Raw genomic sequence first — 24,392 nt, 5'->3', positions numbered from 1 at the left:
GAGTTTAGAGCATAACAATGTTTCCTTAATATTTTGTTAATGTTATATATTTCCTTAATAGCTTTGCTTGCAGAGAGGAGTGTCAGTGTGGATGCGCTTACCTTTTGTGCCTGCCTTCTCATCACAGCTAAAACAGCCTGGTCCTCTTTTATTATTTGCACACTTCTAATTTGACATGCCAAATGAAAAAGGCTGAGATTTTAAATTTAACATCATCAAGTGAGTTTCAGGAGCTGTATATAAACCATATGGGGATAGACACCGATCTGCCCGTCTGGAGACTGTCACTATGTAAATGTGACATTTGATGGTCTGGCTGAATGCATTTATATCAATCACCATGCTTATTATTTGAAACTTAGTACACAGCAAGAGAAGACATTTACACCGATGTCAACCAAACACATGGACTCACTCAGAGAAAAACTGTTGGGATATATCTCAGTTTTTAATTACAAGTGCACAGCTGGTTGTTTTCATCATACAGATCACACACATAAAGAAAAAACATTACATTTCAACAATTACAGTATCTTCTACTGTAGATGCATTTGGGATCTGTACACACCTACAGTATTAAAATTACAGCCACAGAGTACATCCCTGGAATGTGACATATCGGGATGGACCTTTGGTGGTTTGGAGAAAACGGTGGAAATGTTCTTTCATGGGCTGAACATGTGCTTTGGTTCCTCGAGGACAAGATCTTGAAGAGCACACGTCCTGGACAAACACAAGCAGCCACTGCAGAACATTTAATGTCAACAGAACACTGTGGACTTTTTTACAAGGCCTGTTTGAAGGACAGGTATCGACTACGCTGGGGAGTTTGCTTGGGTTGACATGCGTGGACTGTGAATCTACAGTTAATGAATAATAGCCTTATTTTTCTGGTCTTATTTTTCTTTGACCACCGCTGACAGTTACAACAGTTACATACATGTGGGCCGAAGTACATCAAAATATCGCCCCACAGACAGAGAAACAGAGGAAAATGCGAATCTTTTCATTCTACATCAATAAATGCTTGGATTCTGTGCATGCTAAATAGGACAGCTTGCATGCTTCGTTCCAGACTGCGTCCTGGCTTGTTTATTGAGATAAAGAGAGTTAGATGAGAGGATAAAAGAAAAAAAGTTGAGAACCTCACCATTTTAATAATTCATCGTGAAACATCTCACATCTCGCCAGAATCCAGGATTACTTTCATCCAAATGAGCTCATATGTCTGGACGAGAAATCATCCTTAAAGGCTCCCATGCGGAAGTGACCATGTCGTTTACCTCTTCCAGAGGGAAGAGATATTGCTCTTGGGACCTTTTTGATGGAAGATGATCAGAGAAGAAGTAAATAACACATCCCACGTTAAATCAGTCACATTTTGTCCATTTCAGAGCCAATAATCGCTTGAAACATTAACATGAGACAAATTTACATTTCTTGTGCCATCAGACGGTGGTGTGGCTCTTCCCTAGCTGCTGATCTTGGTCAGCATCTTGTTGATGGCCTGTTTGACGTGTGTGGTGGAGCTGCGGCGTCTTGCCTTGCCCTGCACGGCCTTGCGGCGCCTCACCTCGCGGCACAGCTCGTGGAACGCCTCGGCCACAGCGCCGCCTTCATTGTCACACGCTGAGCATTCGTAGAAGGCGCACGCCATCTCAGCTGCCAGCCGTTCGCCTTCCTCCGTGCCAACCTGCCGGACGTGGTCCAGATCGGACTTGTTACCCACAAGGACCAAGGGCACGTTTTTTGGCTTCTTCACCTCCTCTAGGAGGCTTCGGAGCGGCGCCACCTCCTCAAAGCTTCCCCTGTCTGTGATGTCGTACACAATGACGAATCCGTCGCCCCAACGCATGTGGCCCTCCTTCTGTTGAATGTCCTCCTGAGGTGAAGACACAAAATGTGGTGATACTTGTGTTTGCCTGCCAAGATCTAGATGAGAGAATGCTACCATTCCCATATCTGTATTCTAATTAGAAAGCTACAACCAATGGGGAGGTTAGCTAACTTAGCATGTCCAAAGGTAATAAAATCCATAGAAGTGTTGACTTCCTTTATTAATTCGTGAGCTTTGGCCTGCCAGTCTTTGTGCTACGCTAAGATAACCTGCTAGCTGTAGCTTCATATTTACCATACAGCATGAGGAACAGGATCCATTTTTTCATCTAACTGTCCTCAAGAATGTGAATTTCCCAAAATATAAAGCAATTGCTGTAATTTTTGTGACTCTAAACCTTTTGAAAAGAGGACTTTTGTAATTGTTCTTGCATATGCGTTATTTTGTAGCCAGTATTTTCAGTCCCCACACACTTTTGAGTTGTCTTGGCTGTTTTCAGCATATATGACACATCTATTTTTTCATGCATTTGTGTTTCCTGACTTTCTCTCTGCTCTCTCCCACACATGCTCTAAGCCAGGAATTAAATTCTGCAGCTGTCTGAGGGATGTGAAAATTCAGGCATGTGCTCCTAATTTGATCATGTTGAAGCAGAAACAGTCCGCTGGGTTATTACATGACTTAACTGGTCGTGTGGCAGACCTGAAATCATAACCTGACTGGAGGGAGGCACACAGGTCCTGGTCTCATAGTTATTGATAGAGGAAGCTTAAAAAATATCATGTCCTTCCAGAGGACAGATGTGTACCTGACTGACTTTTGAACCTGGAATTTATGAGCTAACAAGAAGACTCTACCTCCACAAACCATGATCGCATTAGCACAATGCTTTGATACAGCCAGAGTCAGGAGAGGGAGGCCTGACATCCAGCGCAACCGTGTCTGGAAATATTCAGATCTCATCCTAATGCCAGCTGAAAATAGACTACAATATAATGAGAGAGAGATGACTTGGCTGAAGTGTCGCAGAGGAAATCAGCCGCCAACAGAACACCTACGCAGCACTGCAGCATATTTATCTTCAGCCAGAGGACTTACGCAAGCTCTCCCTCATGGCCAGGACCCTGCAAAGCTCCTGTCACACTGCAGGAAATTACCATGTGAAAGTGCCATTCAGTGTCACATGTACTCCTTCTACAGTTCTTCAGATGAGCGTTTCTATGTATCAAATCTTTCCAAGAAAAGGCAGCAAAGGCAAGATGATACCCGAGCATTCGAGTTGATCTGCATTACAAAGTGGACCCAAGTCAATTTTTCAAAAGGGAAAGAAAGTATGAATTTTTGTAGAGGTGTGTGGTCACTCTCCATTTCCACTGTGTCTTCTGAAAATATGTGGGTTTCAATTGTTCAATCATCAGCTCACCGTTTCAAATGACTTTCATTTGGTTTTAAATTCTACTTTTTACCAGGATTCAACGATACTTTGCTGACAGAATTAATGAGTTACTCTGGGAGAAAAGGCCAGAAGGCCAGAATTTAGACCTTCAGAACTCTTTTTTATGCTAATGGACATGCAATTTATTCGAACATTAACACATAAATGTATGTTATTTGCAGTAAGTGCATTCAGTGTGCTGTAGGTGTTTTTCTTTTGGTTTTGTGTGTGTTGCTGGAAGATGTCTTGTTATATTTTTGACGTTAAGCCTTAACTTAAATCCACCCAATCCGTCATGGGATGGGCTGAATGTGTGACACAGCAATAAAAAAGATTACTCCACAGATTTAGCATTACAGTAATAATATAGAGTCGAATATGGTGGTAGAGAACCCAGGTCTTTATATTTATATTTCTGTTTTAATTTGTCAAATGAAAATGTTTGATGCAAAGCTGGATTAGGGAAATGGGGATAATTTATCTCACCTGCCCTGCAGTGTCCAGAATCTCCATGCTGACAACCTCATCGTCAATGTTGGCTTGATGACGATATGTTGACTCTGTACACACACAAAAAAGTAGATGAAATCAGTTAACACAGCTTTTAGACATTCAATCCAACGTGAATCATGATTTGATAGTAGCTCCTAACACAGGAGTAAAACTCTGCCTTTTTGCTGAATGGCATATCACTATGAAGGTAGGCAGACATGAAATCTGTGCAAAATAAGTCATCACTATTGAAGTGGAACATATAATTCCACCTACTGTTACTTTGAATGATTCAGAGGACCACTCATAAAATTTGATGATTACTGTGTGTAGAACTTCTGCACACCAAACCTTGGCTTCTTATCGAATACTGAACCCTGCATTAATAATGCACGTTATTGCTTCACTTCAGCTTCTTTAGTATTAAACTGACGGGCCTTCAAGACTGACTGACCTGACATGAGGCATTAGAATTACACTGCAGATGTCTTTTATGGTGCATGGTCAAAATTTATGTGTTAGCCATAGACCCTTACGTCAAGGGATTAACCATTTGCTGCAAACGATGATACTGTTGGATTGTGCGGAGTGCTTGAGTAGGGTAAAGGTTACAGCTCATGTGGCATGTGGTTCGATTGAACGACCCTTAGCAACCCTCTTTCTCGCTTGTTTCCTGCTTGCCTCTGTCTCTAGTGAATAAAGACAAAAAAAAAAAGAATTTCGAAGAATCCAAGCAGCGACGAGGATTCTGCTGGGAAAACAAATTTCCCCACACAATGCACTCTGGCATAGACACCGAGACAGTTGTAAACACACATGGGCATTACAGGTTGTGGACTCTTATCAACTAGAATAAGAGAGGGTTTCACAAAGCAGGATTCATGAATACGACTGAATGGTATTAATCAACAGGTAGATGATGTGTCAATCAGCTGATCGGCCAATGCAAGCATGACTTCAGTGCTCTGCTTGAATGAACGCAATAGTCCATTTATTTAACTTCACATTTATTTACATTAAATAAACAGTGGATGTCAGATTGCTCAATATTTATTTAAAAAAAAAGAATAAATATAAGAAGCACTAAAATCCAATAAAAGCCAATAACACAAAGGCGACCCACCTTCGAGTTAAATAGAAGGGGAAAACCCTGATAAACTTTGCATCACAGACATCCATGTTTTCTGGAGTCACTGGTAAAGCATTTTTATGGCCATGGAGGGGGGCTTCTATTGGAGGTCAACACAAGGAGACACACTGGCTTCTGCGTGGCTCAGACTGTTTAAAAAGGGCATCACGTTTCCATTTTCTTTAGTTCATTCTCCATTAAATCGTTATCTTGCATTTTGCTGCCAAATGCTTCAGGTTATCCTGCTGACTCTTGCAATGACCTAAAATGACCTGAGCTTCACCTCTAGCTGCTTTCAGAAGCTTCTTATTCCTGGCACAAGAACATAGTTGTGAACTGTGACCGTGGCCTTTCATTCCACCAGCACAGGAGTTATCTGCCTGAATTGCCCCCTTGTAAAAAACCCATCTGTGTAAACACCTGGCAGAGAGCACTGAAGCCCCCCAAAACCCTCCTTGTAAAGAGAGAGATTCTGCTGGATTTTGCCGTTATTTCAACCAGAGGGCTCAAGCCAGCGCTCTCTCAAAGCTTTTTGGCTTTGTGAATCTAGCCATACAATTGCTTTCAGCTTGTGACTCATGTCATATCTGCTCTGCTACTTCTTGATGCACGATTCTTTAATGGAGGGATAATATTACAAAGCTTAGTAGGTCTAGAAATCAGTATCAAAAAAAAAAATTAACAGATTTCCATTTCCTTTTATTTGAGGAGAATTTATACATCTTGTTCCTCCCATCACTTTTAACTTTTGAACCTTTGAAACGCATGCTGGCACAGTGCTCGATGGTATTGCAAAGCGTAATCCATTTGCTAGTGGTTATCAGGCAGCAGAATTCTAAGCTTGTGATTGGATGTTTCAAACCAAAATACACCTGACTCAAAGTGTTGATCAAATAGCTTAGTGAGGACAAACAACGATAGTAAAAACATGTCAAAACAATGTTCAAATTATCATTGAAAAGAGCTTGTTGTTGCTCCAGTCTGCATCCGGCTGTGTCCCAGGTGCACTCACCTCTCCGGGGGATAAACTGCATCCTGTGACGTAAATTAAATGTCACAGAGAGCCAGAGGTGGAAGCAGAGTTGCGATTTATAGCTGTTTGGCTGGAGGCATGAGGAGCATCTGTGATGAGGACAACCAGAGTCTCACACAGCAACCCGTGGGACAGCCTATTTCAGGAGTCATCACTCTGTCAACGGCAAACAGCACCCGATCTGTCCACGTCCACCCCTCTGTGTATTTGTTGCTAAATGTACTGACAGCGGGCAGGACGATTTAACCAGCCCCATCATCCATCTAGAGGTCTTACAGAGAAACAAAAGCAGTAATTTTCCTGGCAGCAAGCAATTCATCCCTCATAATTCAAAACCCCTCACCGCCTGAGGGCTGTTTTGGCAGAGGGTAGAAAAGGAAAGTGTTGCTATAGTTCATCAACCAGATGAAAATCGCTATGCTCTTACACATGCTTTACAGTCATTTCTTTCCAAAATACTCAGAGCACAAACTCCCTGTGCAGTATGCAACACAATCGCTGTTGTGATGCCAGGAGAAGTAGCTCAGCATTCATTTCTATGTGCCAAAGGCAACTAGATTCATAACCGCCTGGTGTGCGGGGACAGAAGTGACTATTGCTGTATCATAGATATCTGCATTCTGAAAGGCTACCGTTTCTCATGGTGCCATGGTGAACGGGATCTCACACTTGCAGTCTGTGCCAGTGCATACGAAGTCAGTCGATGATGTAGTCCAAGCGTAATCATGACTTATCCACATCTTTGTTTCTTTTTGCATCATTAATTCTGATGCAGGAACACAGGATGTCACAGTTTGGATGATGCCGTCCTAACAGGCTGGAGTTTGAATAAGGATGAGAATGAGCGGAACAAACATTGAATCACACAGTAGCTTCCTTCTCTTCTGATGTAGACTCTGTGAAGTCACCCGCAGGTGTCTGAAATCTCTTCTTCATGCCTGGATTTCTGTTTGGATTTGGACTAGCTCTCATTGGATCCCCAAAATATAAATTTCACCTCTGAGGCAATTAAGCACCCCAAAAGAGAACTTAGGTTCAACATTTTAATAAAAGCATAGCTTTGCCAAGTTGCCACCAAGACACACAGAAGAAAAGAAAGCTTCCGCTGAGACTGTAATTTTTTTTTTCCCAACTTTGTATTTCACTTTCTAAATATTCTTCGTAGTTTCTAATATTGGGCTCAGCAGTTCAAGAGGAACATTTGCTTGAGGCAGCTGCTTTGGATTTTTGTCTTTAGTGGTGTACGCGACACCTCTGCTCTCAGGCAGACCCAAAACACACTGGAGTAATTGTGTGCGCCAGCCAGCTAAATCTGACCCTCATCAAAACGAATAGGTCGCTTATGAATGGAGATGAATGGTGAGCTCTAGACACTAGGGGGTATATTGAGATAGTTCAGCTGAAAAGTTCAGCAGAAATCCTGTGTTTCTAAGACCAGCACTCTGTACGCACAACCCCCACCTGTGTGACGTGCCTGTAATAGGGTTATAATAAGGTGTCAGCCACTTCACGGGTAATTTCAGTCAGGCAGTCTGATTGGCCACAGCCACCCTCCAACGGTGCTGTTATTCCCATTAAGCACCTCAAGCTGAGCTTTCTTGGTTGTGATGCCAGCTCTTGTGGTGACCAAGCAGGCAGTTATGGCTCTTTTCCCCTTCTTTTCTGTGCTTAATCATGTATGCTACTTGAAGTTTATACAGTACACATGTTTCATGAAGCTGGTACAAACACTAACAATACACTGCATTAATGCCAGAGTGTTTCCCAAAATATCAAACCCTTTCTTTTCATCTGACAAGGATACAAAAATGTTAATGTTTTTAAGAGAAAAAGGTATGAATGTGGTACAGTAGTAGTAGTAGTACATAGTATTGAGGGCAATAGCTGTAGTACTGCTGAAAAAAAAGGGGGACAGCAGCAGTAGCAATGGTAATACTGATGGTCGTAAAAACAGATATCTGGTTGTCTTACCAAGTGTTGGGTCATACTCCCAGATGAAGCGTCGGGTCAGAAATCTCACCACCAAAGCTGAAGAGAACAGATAATGACATGTTCAGAATATGAAAACAGCACAGCAAAATCAGAGCAGGTTAGTCTGCAGTTGACTGACATGTCTACTTCAGTAGCTAATCAGCCCTGGATAACCATGAAAAGGCCATGAGATCTAAACCACTTTAATGCCCTTCTCATCTAAATGCTAATAGAAGAGAACTCAAACAGCCTTCAGGATGAAACATCTCCGAGTGAAGTTCCTCATTAGCTGCTTCTCTCATGTGGGATAGTGTGCTCTTTACAGCGTCGGCCTTAGTCCCAATTTACAAAAAGAAACATCCCCAGCAGGCCTGTGATTCACTCTCTTAATGGTTTACCATCAACAAGTCATCAGCCGCACGGAAATGTTGATCTCCTTCATTCAGACAGAATTAGGAGGTCATCACCTGTGTATCGCACAGAGCTACAAACCAAACAGTGTGCTGTGAGGCAGAGTGAAAGCACATCAATTAGAAACATGGACTAAAGGACGGTGATGCAGGAGGTTTTGAGGAAAGCAGGAAACTGAAAAATTTGCCCATCAAAATGCGACAAATATCTCTGGAGCTCGTACTTATATGTCTTTCCCAGCAGCTCTTCGCATGTTTCATCCAGAAGCCGAGATCAAATTGTGTTCTTGATTGATCTTATCAACAGGGCGACAGAAACTCTTCTCTGCTGCCTGTTATGATACTATCATCCCCCAGTACCTCACAGCTGAGCACTACAGTGATATCCAATTAAGACATTGAGCTTTTCATGCTCAACTTTACCCCCCAGGTAGTCACTGCAGGAGGTGCGCGCCTCAGTTCTGCTGCCGTTTATCTGAAAACTGCAGCTTTTCTGCCTTTAGTTGAATTAATGGGTAAGCATGATTCCATGAGTCCTCTGGGAGAGGGATAAGGAAAAGCCACCTATAAGGCTTCACAGGCATATCCAAACATTATGCAGCTATTTATTCATGAGTCTCCCAGAATATGTTAAAAATGTGAAGGAGCAGTTTGACATTTTGGGAAAGACATTTATTTGCTTTCTTGCAAGAGATGAAAAGATTGACACCGCTCTCATGCTCGTGCATGAAATATGGAGCTAGAGCCATGAGGCAATTAGCTTAGCATAAAGAGTGGAAGCTGAGAGAAACAGCCACCCTGGCCCTGCCCAAATTTTAAAATAGGCCTATTGCTGCGTTCAAAGGCAAAATGGCAAGTAGAGTAGGGAGGGAGTCCGGAAGCAATTCGACTATCTGACAAGCATTTCTTCTTTATTTCGCCCACGCTTTGCAGACATTAGCAGACCCATATACATACCCTTTTTTTTTTTTTTTTTTTTTTTGCTTTTTGTTAATTGTTTGCTAACACACACCAAAAAGCAAATGTTCACTTTCAATCCATTTCTCTACAGGAGCTGTCATGTGCCTGATTGACTTCCAATGGGCCTGAGTGGTCCACTTGAGTCCAGGCGTGTATCTGTGTCCTCATGTCAACTTACTGAGCTGCTGTTTGTAGCAAGGAGACGACGGGGAAACAGCTTTGCCTTTGAACTGAAAAAAACATCCATCTTGGCCAGGCCTGTTTTCCGCTCATAATTAGCCACGACAAGGAAAGGGAAGAAAACCTATTATGTCAGCCAGAATGCTGCTGCCACGTTTCATTACGCTCCTAAAGAACTCAAGTCCAGCCTTTGAGCTCAGGGCAGTGTTTGATGATGACTGAGAGCCTGTGCTCAAACGTTTTGTCATTTGTGTATGCAGAGTAGGAGTGGAAACCCTCACCCTGGTCTCTTTTATAAGCCAAAACACTTCTTTTACTTCACAATGTTAGATCAGTTTCTCTCTTTATTAGCATGAGCCTGGTGAACAGACTCACTACAGACACACAGACAGGTCTTTTCCTGCTACATACAGGTCCATAGCTTTCTTTACCCTTTGAAATGGTCTTTTTTGTTGACTTTGTTCTTCAGTAAACCACATAACCCCTGTCTTTCCTAGCACACTTAATGTGTTTTCAGGCAAAGGAACAGTGTGTCATGCAACTTTCAATTACTCCCTGAATGCACCAAAAGCAGAACAGCAGCAGATAATTTGTCATGCTGTTGAGAAGGCAGACTGACATGCACGTTTCTTCTCCACGCACATTTGCTTCTCTTGTTCTGTGCCGAATTTCCCACTGAGGTTATTTCATGCTGTCTCTGCTGTAGTGGCCTGGATTCCAGGTAGACAGAACAACCAATGGGGTGTGAAGTCCTTTCCTCATTAGAGGTAACTGTATCTCCTGCTTTTCACTGCCACGAGAAGAAACGTACACATGGAAGAGAGGAGCCTTTGTTAACGTGCGTCAATATGGACATTGTGGCCCAGATTCACTAAAGGTTTGCAGAGGGAATAATGTGCTCTGTATCACCAAGCTGACCGGATCACAAAGGCAGGGGATTCACTGACTGTGTGCAGTGAGAGGAAAGCTGATAACAGTGTTGGTATTAGAAAAAAAAAGCCTCAATGTGATGCACCTGGTCATACATACCGCTGCTGTGGAAACCTCATAGCACCAGTTTTGATGCTGTCATTAGCCACACGTTGCACCTCTCCTGATTTACCGTCGCACATACTGATTATTGTGCACTCCGGTTACAAAGAGCACAAAGGCACCAAAAATGAAACATTTCAGGTGATGGAAACAATCATGCACCTGGAACTGGTGACAGACATTGTTAAAGCAGTGAGGTTTTGCATGTCTTCTGTCATCTGTGGCATAATTTGATTTGCATACATACTTGCTTAATTAATGAAAGAAAACCCAGTGCTCTTGTCTCAAACCACTCAAGCACAGAAATACCTGTATCTCTGTACGACAAATGTCTCACTTAGAAAGTTAGAAAGCCAGTGTTCACTCTCCTGTTTTTGGTCTCGGCCAACTCGCCATATCTGTCTCTTTAGCTGCTAAATGCTTCATTATGTTTGCCAGCTTGTCACTCAACTGTTTGCTGCTGGGCAGGTAGTGTGCAGCGGGTTTAGCAGAGCTTTACAGCTGAAAACAGCTTCCTGCACTGATTGGACAAAGGGTTGATGGGAACATACAGAAGATGCAAACAGTAAAACTAAAACAATGAGCTGAAAGAAGCTAAAACACTGCAGAGCTGAGGGGAACCGTAAAGTCCTGATATAATTCATTGTGGGTTCATCACTACAAGGAACTACTTTCACCTTAGCACAGAAATATTCATTAGAACAGCTTTCAGTTTGGTTAGTTTAAGCTACCATTAGCTACCATAAGCCACCGGTCATACCAGACCAAGTTAAGGCTGTAGCACCAAAGCTTTTTGCAAACTTTCCATTTGTAAGAAGAAGAATGTCTTGTTCCCCTTCTTTTAAAAGTTGTCATCTGACTCGCCCACATTCCCAAGTTTACTTCCACGTGGTTATCAGTTTGATACGCTAAGTAGCATCTTCAGCAATCCCTCTTCTGATAGAGTTTACTGTTTGGGTAACAAGCGTCAATACAGTGTCAGCAATGGAGCTGAGGAGAGACACTTTGACAGGCTGTGCTGACAGGTCTCCCGTGACAAAGACACCATGCACACGGCAGAGACTTCATCACCTGGTGAATGACAGAAAACTCTATTTTAAAATGAACTAGCTATTTCATAAAGACTACTTTCACCACGTGTTTATAAAAAGCGGCTACATAGACGTAGCACAGTGGAGGAATGATGATATTATTGCACCTTTGTCACAAAAAACATCGTTTCTGTGCCGTGTTAGGGTAAAAATCGTGATGGAGGAGGAATCGCTGTTGGTGTCTCCTCCCTCCAACATGGCAGCATCGCCTTGAGCACATACGGTGTGGTACGTATGGCCATTTGAAAAATTCCCTGCTGGCATGCTGACTAAATCAATAACCCGTCACTGAAGATGGGCGGTTGGGTTTCTCTCATTCTCAGGCTGCAAGTTGGTTTTCCGCAACTTGATACTTTCCATCAAATACTGCGGCCGAGCAGACAAACTGATCCGATTTGATCAAAGTCTCCAGCCCCGGCTTCACGGGGCCAATCTGAGTGGATGGATGGAGGAGTGCCGAGTTTTCACATTTACGTCAAACACATCATCCACGGGAGGTGTTTGCCAAAAGCCGCTTTTGTCCAAAGTGACCTAATCACATTAGCAGCAGAATGTTGGACTCATTGCAAACAAAGCAAGAGCAATTAGCGGCGCCCATGGTCCTGTTCTGAGCCGGCGCAGTGTTACTCATTGAACAGTCTCTATTGATTCCCCACGGCCATCAGACGGACACCCACGGCTCTTTGGTTCCTTTCAGCCACAAAAACACCTCTTTACTGGTTGACAAGTAGAGCTCTCCCAGTGCTGTGCAGCTGCAGTCAAGTTTTGTACCCATTGTGTTCATGTCATGTCAGTTCATGTCATACAAGCCAGCTGTGCTGATAAGACCAGAGGTGAAATGATTAGGCTGGATTCTGACTGAGAAATCAGACAGCACAAGCGAGCAAAAAAAGTACCAGTGCCGCTTTTATTGCAGCATGCACACATTGATGCTTGATCCATATTCATGTTTCTATGTTGTATATATTACTGAATGTTCTATGACTGTGTGAATAACTTCATCTCTGTGAAGCTCATGAGAGCTCAGAAATATTAAGAACAGAAGAAATGTAAATAATTCAACGGCAATTTCAGATCTCCCACAGGTTAAAATATTCAAGAAAAGTTTAGTTCGCTTGTACTCTCATATTTTACGTGAATGGAAAGTAGGTGAATCATTAACCACGCTTGCTGTTTCTGGGGTTTTATTGCAGTTCTGTCAGAAGAAATGCAGACAGTTGCTGCCCTGCTGCCGTGTTGGCAGACAGGAGGCCATGGATTTACACACAACGTGGCTCCAAATGCTTGTAAAGGACATTAACCTATGATGTTAACTGGAATCATCAAAGCTATCCTTCATGTTGCAACACCCAACTGACATTTTTGTTCCAATTATGTCAAGAAGTTTGAGATTCATTTGCTTAAATAACTATGGAATTGCTATTTTTGTAGCAGGGCTTCATCCCTAATCAATATCCTCACAACCTATTATCATTTGAACTGGCTTTGTACAATGATTATTGATTTGGGATTTCCTGCATTTTAGTCTTGTAGCTCTGCTGGGCCAGTTTTGTCAAAGCTCAAGCATTAATCCTGTGGAGCTTCAGCACGTATACAAGGTGCTACTGGACTAAATCACTTCCACTGATGCATTATTAGAACCAAACGATAGACACAGTAAAAAGCTGTTAGAAGAGTGCAGCAGCTGACAAGGAAGGATGAAAAATGGGATCGCTGTTCGTTGCTTCCAGAGTTCACAAAGATTTATTCAACTTTTTTTTTTTTTATGTGACAGAAAGTCAATTTGGAGTAGTTTTCAGCATTTTTTTTCTTATTTCTTACAATATAAAGCAGAGGGAAACACATTTTTACATTACGGTTTGTGTCTCAACCAGCATGTTTCTCCTGTGCAAATAGTGTATAAGAGTGTTTCTTCACACACACACTGAAAAGTGACAGCCCTGAGGCTAAAAACAGACAAACATATTAGTTACAAAAGCATCCAAACCACTTCCTGAACAGGAGGTCAGGCCACTGTTCCCATTCTCAGGGCTTTCCCAGAGTTCCTTTCACCACCAGTGTCTCTCTGGGGCACGTCAGCATCCCAAACCACCAACACCAAAACCTCTCTGGAGCTTCTGGATAGACATAAACCATACATAAGGAAATGTATGTATTGTATGTCTTTGGAAAAGGGACTTGTGGCAGTCCCATTGGAGCCAGGGGAAATATTTAATCTCTGCCTGCTGCCAAATATAAACGAGATCAAGACATCTAATCATCTCAGCTCCATTCCAGATCAGATTGCAGCTCGCCAATCAGGCTCCATGCATATTTGTTTTACAATTTCCCCAAATGCCCTGCAAGAAGGGATGTGGGAAGGCTAGAGTAAGCTGAGTAACAATAACACACAAGGCAACAGTAAACATGTCATCTCCCATGAGTGATGGTGTCACTGTCTGGGCCGGTCGGGAACAAATATTTCACGTTGTGAGAGCCGGGGTTCAGAGGAATTCAGGTTTAGAGACCAACAGTAGTTTTGAACAGTGAGCTGCAGTAAAGCTCGAAGTTCAAACGAAAAAACAAACAATCCTGTGAGCGCCCATTTTAGGCTAATCAGAACACTACAATTGAGCATCGACAAAGAATATTTTGGTAGCAGCATTTTCATCTGCATTATGACTACAGTAGCATTTGCTAATCCTGTTCACCAAACAGCAATTGTCCAATCATAGCTTAGCAACTGTATTTCTAGTATAGCTTTTAATATCTTTTATAATATTAGCCACTGCAGCACTGATGCATGTATAACTGATGCACAGCACAAGTGGCCAGTACGGGACAACTGGCAATGCTATTATCATCATAAAATGCATAACAATATTTTTTCCTAAAACATGAATCCAATAATACTTCAAGACATTTCATCACTTTTCTTGTTCTCCAGATCAGCTGACAGCAGACCCGCCAACCCTCCCGGCCAATTATGGTCACATGACTCATCACTTTCCTCCTCCATGAACCAAAACTCATTAGTTACTGAGGTTTGCAGATTCCATACACCATTTAAATTAATGAGATGTGGGGTATAATCAGTGCATCTGCTTTTCTGAGAATAATGGACCAGCTTTCCATTTTCAGCCGCGCTTAATTACTCATTAGTTATGGGATAACTAATAATTAGCCCGGTTTTCATAAACAGTATGTAAATTACGTGTTTTAAATGAACAACCTCTGCACACATATCAATTTCCATCTGATATAGCAACCTGTCCTAAGTAGACTCTAATGAATTACCACTTCAGGTGTAGTATGGTGTCAACATAATAGACAAGCAAATTCCTTTCTAAAACCTCAAAGAATCATAAATCACCCAGTGTTGCCCTGGAGATCACCAGCAGTGAAAATGAATACATCTCTCTTAACATCACTGTGAGCAGCCTCCGGTCCGTGGCTGAAATTTGCATTTGTTGTGCCGTGAACACATTCCCTCCATCACAAAGTGCATTTTGGCAGCTCGGTTGTTTTTGCCGCTTCAGCCAAGTTCTCATAATAAATCAAACTGCAATTAAACCATCAGGTGCAGTGTTTCGCACTCCTGAGCCATTAAATTGTTTTCCCTATTCAATCTGTAATCATGAGTGGTGTAATTATGCTGGTAATGTTGGTAAGACAGAGAAAGATAATCTTTGCATTGAGTTGACAGATTGGTAGATAATTAACTGAGCCCTGTTACAGGACTTCAGACTGTCTTCTACATAAACATATACATATATAATTAAACACATTAGTCACCTTTGTGTAACTTGAAAGATGCCACTTGTAGTGGCACTTCATTTGAATAAGATGACCTACTGATGTCAGCCAATCAGAGTCTGGTACTGTGAATCCTCACATTTATTCAATGATAACTACACTGAGGTCCGCCAAGATTTGACTCAATAGAAAACTTAATGTCATGTCAGGAGTGACACGTTTGGCCATCCGCACTTTGAGTGACAGCTTTAAAACCAATGTGAGTTGGTTAACACAGCTCCAAAAATACCGTCCAGATGGGGCGGAAAACGACAACATAACATTGAACTGTGTTAAAAAAGAGAACCAACACAACATAGACACAGTTTGGGACAGTTGGGAACACAACAAGGTTTTTTCCACCCTGTGAGAAGCCTTAGTCTGCCTTATATAATGTGTCAACTTTTCAGTAGACCTCTGGTTGAATACACTTTGCTTTCTATGAAGATGGATGTCTTTTTTCTTTGATCACAACAAGTCGCTGTATGTATCAAGTTCACTTTGAATGACAGTAAAGGTCAGACAAACTCCCCTCAGCTCCACTTTGGACGAGCTCCACGAATGCACAATGGCAGAGAGAGAGGCAGTCATTCTCCTCAGGGCCCTGTGGCTCTGTAAAATAGGGCACCAGAGCGGCTTTGATTTCACATCTCTGAAGATGCAAAAGGACAGAAGCTCGCAGTTGTGGGGTTAGAACAGGAAGGGCGTGAGGACTGTAACACCACATTCATCCCTTTAATTTAGCCTCTAACAATAGCACCACAGTGCTATTCATCAAGCGCCATGTGTGAGGCAGATGAGGGCGACCACACCTTAGAGAGCGATCACCACTGTGATTACAAGCATAAAGGTGAAGCACTGCACATGAGGAGCAACAGGGAAAAGGGAAGTACCTATTTTTACCATGAAGACTGTCAACCTGGGTATTATATCGTTTATACAACGGCCCAAGTCCACATAAAAACAAAGCCCACATTTGAGGACACAATCCTCCTCACTGACTGAGATAATGAAGCAAGGTGTCTGTGATGCATCCAAACTAAAGGACCAAACAGGTCATTTGTGAGTGTCTTCTAAAATGCATATGACTGTGATCTGCCATTGCTACAGTTAATGTTTGGCTAGATCTGAGCACAAAAACAACTGGTTTTAATTTGAGATTTTGGAAAAAAAAAAAAAAAAAAAGGTTGCGGTCATGGTTAAAAGAAATCAGTGTGTTGACTGGTGGCAGAAAACAGGAAAAAATCAGTGGTCTCTCATGTTGGCCCATCCATCCACTCCAATATCTTGCCTAAAGCTACCTGTCAAAATGGGTTAATGGCGTTCTTCCTGTAAATAGCCACAGTGTAGGTTTTGATTTGTTATAGGGTGACGATGACCTTCAAAGGTGAGATGTCTTAGTTTGTGTTGTATCTTTGTAGCCACCATGAGCCCAAAGTTTAGTTACAGTCACATACATAGCTTCCAAAGCTACACCATAACTCTAATGTATAATTGTAAATCACATTTAAGAGGTTTTGTACAGGTATTTACCAATGCGGTCCATTTTTTATTTGAGGACAGCCTTGACTGATCCTAGTTTTGCGGCTCAGTTTGCTTTAATGTGGACAGAAACTGAGTAGGATGTGACCATGTGCCATTACTCAGTAATATCAAAAGGTGGTTTGAGGGGAAGTCTTAATCCTCCAATGCTTTCCAGAAGACATGAAAGGATGTATACGCAGATTAAAGCTTTGAAATTAATTTTTGGAATATTTAATTAACAGGAAAGCAGAAAATGTTACATTACTGATCTGAAAAAAATGGTTTGAAGTGGGAAGAAAAAGTGTTGAATAAATTAAACATCACTGAAGGTGGCCCTGAATATTAAACATGAACCTGTACCTTGGCTGATAACGTACCTTCGGAGGCAAAAGAAGAAAATGCTTAATGGATCCATCATGAAATTTTAAAAGCGTAAGAGTAAGGTTGTTAAAAGCACGGAAGAAAAACCAGCGATGACTCACGTCTACTGAGGGCAGTGGCAGAATATACGGGTGGAGAATGGACAATATCTGGAGGCGGAGGAGAGGCGGAGGTGTGCTCTAAAAATAATCCAACAGCAGAAATAAGCACGACCACTCGAGAAGCCCACCTTCCTGTGTCACAATCATTTCCCTTGATGGGTCCGCCACATCTTTGTGTTTGTCGAGGGAAGAATGATTAATTTCCTGATATTTATACTGAGGTTGGTCGGCACAGAACATTGGCTGCCAGGAACGTCTTTCCAGAAATAAATCCATTCTTAGCTAAACCTGTTTGTGAAGAGCAGATGAGTGAATAGGTGAATAGAAACACTGGAGGGAGGTTTGGACATTGAATCCTTCCTTTAGAGAGCTCAAACATAAAAGATGAGTGGTAGAGACACACTGTTCCTTTCTGAGGACCACTGGAAGCTCCGGCAGCAGATAGAGGGTTCAAGAGAGGGGGAAGCGGAGGAGGATGGAGAAATAGGGGCAGAGCACAGGCACACTGAAGAAATTCAGCTGGTCTGACAGTTTAAAGAAGCCTCAGAGCTGCTAGTAACAGAGGATTGACTGCATCTACCTGCCATCCCAAGAGTGCTCCTCCTTAATTAGACAATGTATTGCTGTGTGTCTCTCAAAAACTCTAAAAATCCAGGTACAGCAACAAGACTAAGTGTCTTCAGATCGACACATCCCCACATGTAGACGGCTGAATAGGTGAGCACATGCTCACGTTAATACTGATTTTCTTATTTAGATAGGTGTGTTTGTGCATAATACTGCAGCTGTCTCAGCTGCCTGAAGAGCTGCCATTACTTGATGATAAGTTCTCATTTTAGTGCTCATTTGAAGACTAAATTAACGTGCTCAACATGCTGTTCACCTCCATCTGGCAATCACTCAGATGAGTGCATTACTGTAAGAAAGAACAGAGAGAGGTGATACGGCTGATAAACTGATAGAGCTGAGCTACATCAGAGAATTCAGTACTCATGCAGCTATATCATTCCAAGTTGGATCAATTTTCTCTTGATCAAATTCATTGTTTTCTGTGATAGATTAACTTAACCTGATCAAAGGGAGGGGCACTGGCAGCTTAATCGTCAATTTGTCTCCACTGGTTTCTGTACATCATGCTAATAATGATGTATGGTAACAGGCTTGATGCTAACATACAATAATATACAAGGATGGAATCAGGGTAATGGGCAAAAAAAGCTCATCATTTTGTGAGGAATTTCTAACATGTAACTTGTGTATGTCACTTCAATTTTGCAAATCCCAAGAAATTTCAGTCCGATCCCATCCTGAAAATACTTTTGTCATTCTCTATCTGTCACAAAAACACACCCAAAGCTTCACCCCCAGTTTTCGGTCATTTTGGATCTGTTCTCTACTGTTGTTAGTTTTTGCACCTGGCCCTGGTTGTACTGTTGCCATGGCCGACTTGACATTACACCCACATGGAAGCAAGATGCCACGAGCTCCGCGCATGAGCTCAACACAAACTGAACATAATGCCTCCAAGTCTTATGTAACACACTAAAGGACATGAAAGTTGCTTAACGTTCTGCACAGCAGACACACCTTGTCTGAACATTTTGCATCACTCCAGTTGCTCTGAAAGCCTCTAGTGAGTCTTTTTATATCTCTTATCTAAAAGACTAAAATCTGCCTTTGACATGCTGATTAGAGCACTTGTGCCACAGCATAATGCATTCGATGAGTCATACCTTATGGCTGCTCACCGGGTCTGGTGTAAGAATGTAATCAGGGGAGTCAAACTGCTTGCCAACATCACAGCTGTGGGCTCTCTCAGCTGTCAAAGGCCAAAGATGTGCCTGGAAACCCAAGCAGCAGGATGAGCAACTCTCTCTGCGCCTCTGCATCCCGTTAATTGCTCTGCGGCGGAGAGCAAGGAGGTGCCCACAGAAAGCCTGATGGATGTTATTTAATTACTTTCCAGGACTTTCATTTCCTCCGGCAGGCATCGCAGGAAGTTGATTTTGGAAGCAGCGTGATCATTGCAGCAGTGATTTGAGTGTGAAAGGTTGGTCGTGCCATCTTTCAGCAGGAAGCCGTGTTCGTCGTCGTTATGATGAGCTCACAATGTGACATTGTCAGAATCATTTAGAGACATGCTGTGATTGTGTACACTGTCTTCTTCATACACCATATCACATTAAAATGAATTAGAGGTCCAGAATACAAGACAGTATTATATCATTTTAAAAATCTGACTGACTTTGTCACCATATGTGGACTCTGTGGAAGGCCCATCCTTCCATCCTGCCCTGTGTGTGTTGCTGGTGAATGTCAGTGATATTTAGTGAGCCCTAAACAGAGAATTATGCCACATAATTAAGGCGTTCCCTTGTATATTTTTCACCGTTTTGTGTACAAACAAAAAAAAAAAATCAACTTTACGGGAATGTTATCCCCTTACAACAAATAACCTTTTTTAAAGCATTTTCCTTTTAATAAATGTTTGGTTGCTTTCTAACACAACAGTGGTTCATCAAAAGGCAAAATGGAAATAAGAAGCACAGAGTTAAAGTGGAAGCAATGAGTTTTCCCTGCAGCAAGGGATTAGGCAGAGGAGACTGGAAGCTTTATGTGATGAGCAGGACAAAAAAGGCAGACCCGGCCGGTGCTTCTGTCACTTGGTGCTTTCATGGTGAAGGAATGTGATCTTCACTTTACTTTGGTCCACAAAAAATTGTCTTTGTTCCAGATTTCATTTCAGGGAGATATGACAAGTGATCAATAAGAAGTGCAGGAGAACCAGAGAAAAAGAAAGCACATCTCAGCTCAACATAGTAGCTGTCCGTCTGTCCGGCGCTGTGGTTGTTTTTGTGACTCCGCCTCACCTGCCTGCCCTCTGAATGACTGTTTACATCACGCTCCAGACCCACGCATACATTAGGCTGATTCATGGTCTCTTCCTGGCGTTGGAGGTGGTAAACAGTAGTATTTCTGAGGTAGACACATATTGGCCCACGCCTTTGTTATTGTTCTGCTTTCTGGCCGTCAGACAGGCTGAGGGGAGGAAGGAAGGTGGAATGTTTGGGGAGCGGCAGGACGGTGTTTTACGAACTGACGCTTTGCACCCCATAAAGTTAATTTCACAAAGAGCATCTAACCGTCTCTCAGGGCACAGGATTCAGGGTATGTGAATGTGTATATGTGCCGGTGTTTTCACTGCAATAAACTGCCAGATTGTATCTGTATTGTTTGATGAAAGTCAGGCACATTTTCTGCAAGCTTTTATTACACCAATAATTACTGAGAATAACTTAAGTGAATTGGATTTGTAAAAATTAACTGTTGATATGATATGGGGAAATTAGCTAAAGAGGCTAAAACTGTTTTTTGCAGCAGGCTGTAAACATGTTTATTTCTGCTGTAAAGCTGGACATTTTAATATGGGGATAGATGGGGACTGACTTCTGCAGCCAGCCTCAAGTGGCCCTTCGAGGAACTTTTTGGCCTTCCGTCTCGGTTAAAATGGCCAAAACACTCATTATTGCATACCTTCCAACACTCAGAGGTGTTGAAAACAAAAGAGGGAAAGAGAAGCTCAAAGCTTAGATACAGAGTTTGGATCTCTGCAGTACAGCACAAACTACTCTTTCATATGCGGCAATGATACAGTCAGAATTATTGCACGTATGGTCATGGGATCACACCCAACTCACTGTGTGGGTGCGTGCGTGTATGCATGTGTGTGTTTACCAGGGACAAAGATGCAGGTACAGTAATTGAACAAATTTATCTTATTTCCTAACCCCTGCTTCCCTCTGCTGAGTCAATAAGCCAAAGTGGGAGAACAGCCGCAGTTAAGTTAATACACGTTGCTCTTCATTAAGGCTGGATCACTCTGTAGGAGTCCAGGTCAGACCATCATACAGCGCCCAGCAAAACCCCAAATCCTGCTCATTAAGAACACATTTTTTCCACAAAGCCAGGAACAAACAGCTTCTGGATGTGAACAATTACGACTAAAGCACCACACTGAAGTTCAACGAAAATAAGAAACAGTGGCATCACATAAACACTAGCTCACACGCACACGCACTGCTGTCAAAGTCAGGAGGGAAACACTCGTGGAAGTCGATATAAAATACTGATAACTGATGGTTTTATAATGAAGTTGTCAAGTTAGCAGAGGTCTTCTCATCAAATACTGGATGGATTCTCATTAACGGATCCCACACTTTGAATGCTAATGATTTTTGTACTCCACAGGACAGCCATAACAAGAAAGAGGAAAAAAATGGCAAACAAAATGCATTAATTTTGTTCACCAAAACTATGACAAAATACATTGTCAACAACCTTTTTTCATGACTAAGACGAGACAATGACAAGACGGCACTGACATCATTAAACACTTACTGTAATTGTTTGTTCAACCAGCGGTCCTAAACCCCAAGAAATTCCATTTACAGTCATCCAAAACATAGAAAACAGCAACTTTCACAGCTGAGAAACTGATTAGTCAATTATCACCACTGTTGTTCATTAACTTTACGCTAGTTGACTGACTGATTGAATCGCCTACTTACTACAAAAGGAATCTCTAACACCTCCTACTCAAGGAGGTCTGAGATCAGATCGAGAACGAGCAGGAATTTACTGTCGTGCTGAAGAACACTTCAGCTTGTTTAAAGCACAGTTTCTACATGCTTAAATATGAGGCATATAGCCTCTTTAGCTGAAATGGAAGTACATTAAATAGAGATTTATGAGCTGCAAAAGAGTGCTCACTCCAACACACTGGAAGGTTCAAAACAACATGTAAAATCTGCTAAACGTCAGTGCTTATTTTTACCCTCTTTATCACACTGTGCATGACGCAGGAGTGTAATTTACGAACCCTGATGTTTGCCCATTGAGGAGAAGGCTGATTCATTAGCATGTATGGGCTTCCACTAAAGGGCTATGTTTAGATGAGAGCAGTTCATTGTTGAAAGGATCACCGGGGCTACGTGTACCTTCAGATGTGGCGACAATGACGACTCTCCCGCTGTGTGTCTGTTTGCGCATTAAAAAGAGCAAAGGGAGGCATGCGACTGACGGGAGAGGGTCAGGCAACTGCACAGCTGCGCAAATCAAGTGTCCACATGAAAATCAAATGTCCACGTCTAAAGGGAGGCAGCTGGTTTTGAAGAGAGTTTGCCAGCAAGCAAATAACGAATTTATCACCAGAACTAGAGCACAAGTGGGTTGAAAACTTCTCTGTCAACATGGTTGTTTGAGCTGATGTTTGTCAGTTAATTTCCGTTCTTCCACACATCTGCCTTCAGTCCAGACATCAGGTCAGAAGACAAAGACTTGACCCTGTTTTAAGGATCACCTTCTCTTTTAGAAATTCCACCCAAAATTTAGTTTAATTTAGTTTAAATTTAGACTTTAAGACCAAATACCTCCGAAACTTAAGATATCACCAAAGCCTCAACTGTACTTTGTGTTTAGTGTTGATTAGCAAATGTCAGCAAGCTAACAGACTAAAGTTAGATGGTGAACATGGTAAACATTTCACTTGCCAAACATTAGTATGCTAAAACCGTCATTAAACGCGTCAGTGTGCTGCCTCACAGAAGCTGCCAGCATGGCTGTAAACTTTCAGCCTTGCATTCACTGTGTGATCTATTCACAGGTTGCATCTTCAGAGTTGCTTACATGATCCCACAGATGTCTACTGTCTACCACGAATGATGAAGCATTTGCCAAAAGAATATTTCCACAAACTATGCACCTACGCTCTGCTCTTCTTCTTCACTGGACATAAGCCAAAGACTGACCGTCAAGCTGTGCCAAACTAGGGTGTGTTCATTTAAAAATTGATTTAACGCCAGTGAAACATTTTATCATTTAGGACTACAAACAGTGAGATTACAAGAATTTTAAGCCTTTGAAGATGTACCCTGCTGCTGGATAGCAAATTAAAAATACACATTTGGAGTTTTCCCCAAAGGGGGGGATTGTGATTGTGACCATATCGACCACATTCAGAGTGCTCAGGTAACCAATGGGGCTATATCAGCCCATGACCTGGCTTTATACCTGCAAAGCAAAATGCGATGCAGTGCACTCTCAACTGCTTACCTGCTTTTTGCTAAAAATCACAAGCAGTGATTGTTCTCAGTGGTGTTTCTGCTGCTTTTAAACCAAATAGAACATGTCCCGCTGTGTTCAATTTCAATGATAATCACTCAGGTACTATTCTAAAGAAAATGAGGAGTGACATACAGTGAAGCCCAAACCCTGAACAATAACCTAATCAACCATTTGTAGTATTTTGTAAAGAATTGTGGATTAGAGGTTCAAGGTCTTCCTTTCCTGAACAAGGTTTAAGATGAGCATGTCACACACCGTCGGCCTCGTCACCATGTTTTATAACCACACTCCTTTCAGCTGAAGGTTATGAACTCCTCGGTCATTATACTTTTCAGTGAAGCACTTCTGCTGACCTCCTTAGGCATTTTAATGGCCTCCTTCGACATGGAAGAGATCCCGAATCATGTTTTCCAACAGCTGATTGCTACGCAGAAGCAATCTGTCTTGATTTTAAGCCGACAGGAAACATATGGTCTGTGTTATTGTGTTAGCTACTGGAGAAAACATACAAGGGCGCCAGCTGAGGCCGAGCTGCTGCAGCTTATAGAGGAATGCTGAAAGCAAATGATAATGACTCAACTGAGCTATCTGTGGGAGTGAATGTATTTAAGCCAGACCAAAAACAACCTCCCGCTGTAATGTTGACGACGCAAACAGAGTATGAGGAGAAATTACTGCGAGTAGAAAAATTCTGACAGGATGATGGAGGAGAGCGGAGGTTGTGGTGAGATGCACAGTGGCAACATACAGTAAAGAGGTGAAACACACTCCATGAAACCTACAGACAGCCTACCCAGCAGCCAAGTTTAACCCTTTTTCACTGTGGCCTGAAAATGGATTTGACTCAAATTAGCCTGCTTTCAGCCAAAGACATTCACATATTTATTTCCTGGAGAATTACCCTAACCGTAGCAATAGC

General features: G+C 42.2%; 1 protein-coding gene across 2 annotated transcripts in view; it reads right to left on the bottom strand.

Moving 5' to 3' along the window:
• Positions 1–427: 427 nt before the first annotated feature.
• The window catches only part of rerg (RAS-like, estrogen-regulated, growth inhibitor), a 31,436-nt gene continuing 7,471 nt past the window's right edge, over positions 428–24,392 (bottom strand). For both annotated transcript variants that reach the window (XM_070991666.1, XM_070991667.1), the window contains 3 exons: positions 7,898–7,954; positions 3,759–3,832; positions 428–1,882 (listed from right to left, as the gene is read on the bottom strand). In XM_070991666.1, coding sequence (XP_070847767.1) covers positions 1,472–1,882; positions 3,759–3,832; positions 7,898–7,954 — 542 coding nt within the window. In that variant the 3' untranslated portion in view covers positions 428–1,471. The remainder of the gene's footprint in view (positions 1,883–3,758; positions 3,833–7,897; positions 7,955–24,392) is intronic.

Source organism: Chaetodon trifascialis, chromosome 22 (genome assembly GCF_039877785.1).
Source record: "Chaetodon trifascialis isolate fChaTrf1 chromosome 22, fChaTrf1.hap1, whole genome shotgun sequence".
Taxonomy (NCBI): Eukaryota; Metazoa; Chordata; class Actinopteri; order Chaetodontiformes; family Chaetodontidae; genus Chaetodon; species Chaetodon trifascialis.
Note: the sequence above shows the minus strand (reverse complement) of the source record. Positions and strands in the feature narration are given on the sequence as shown.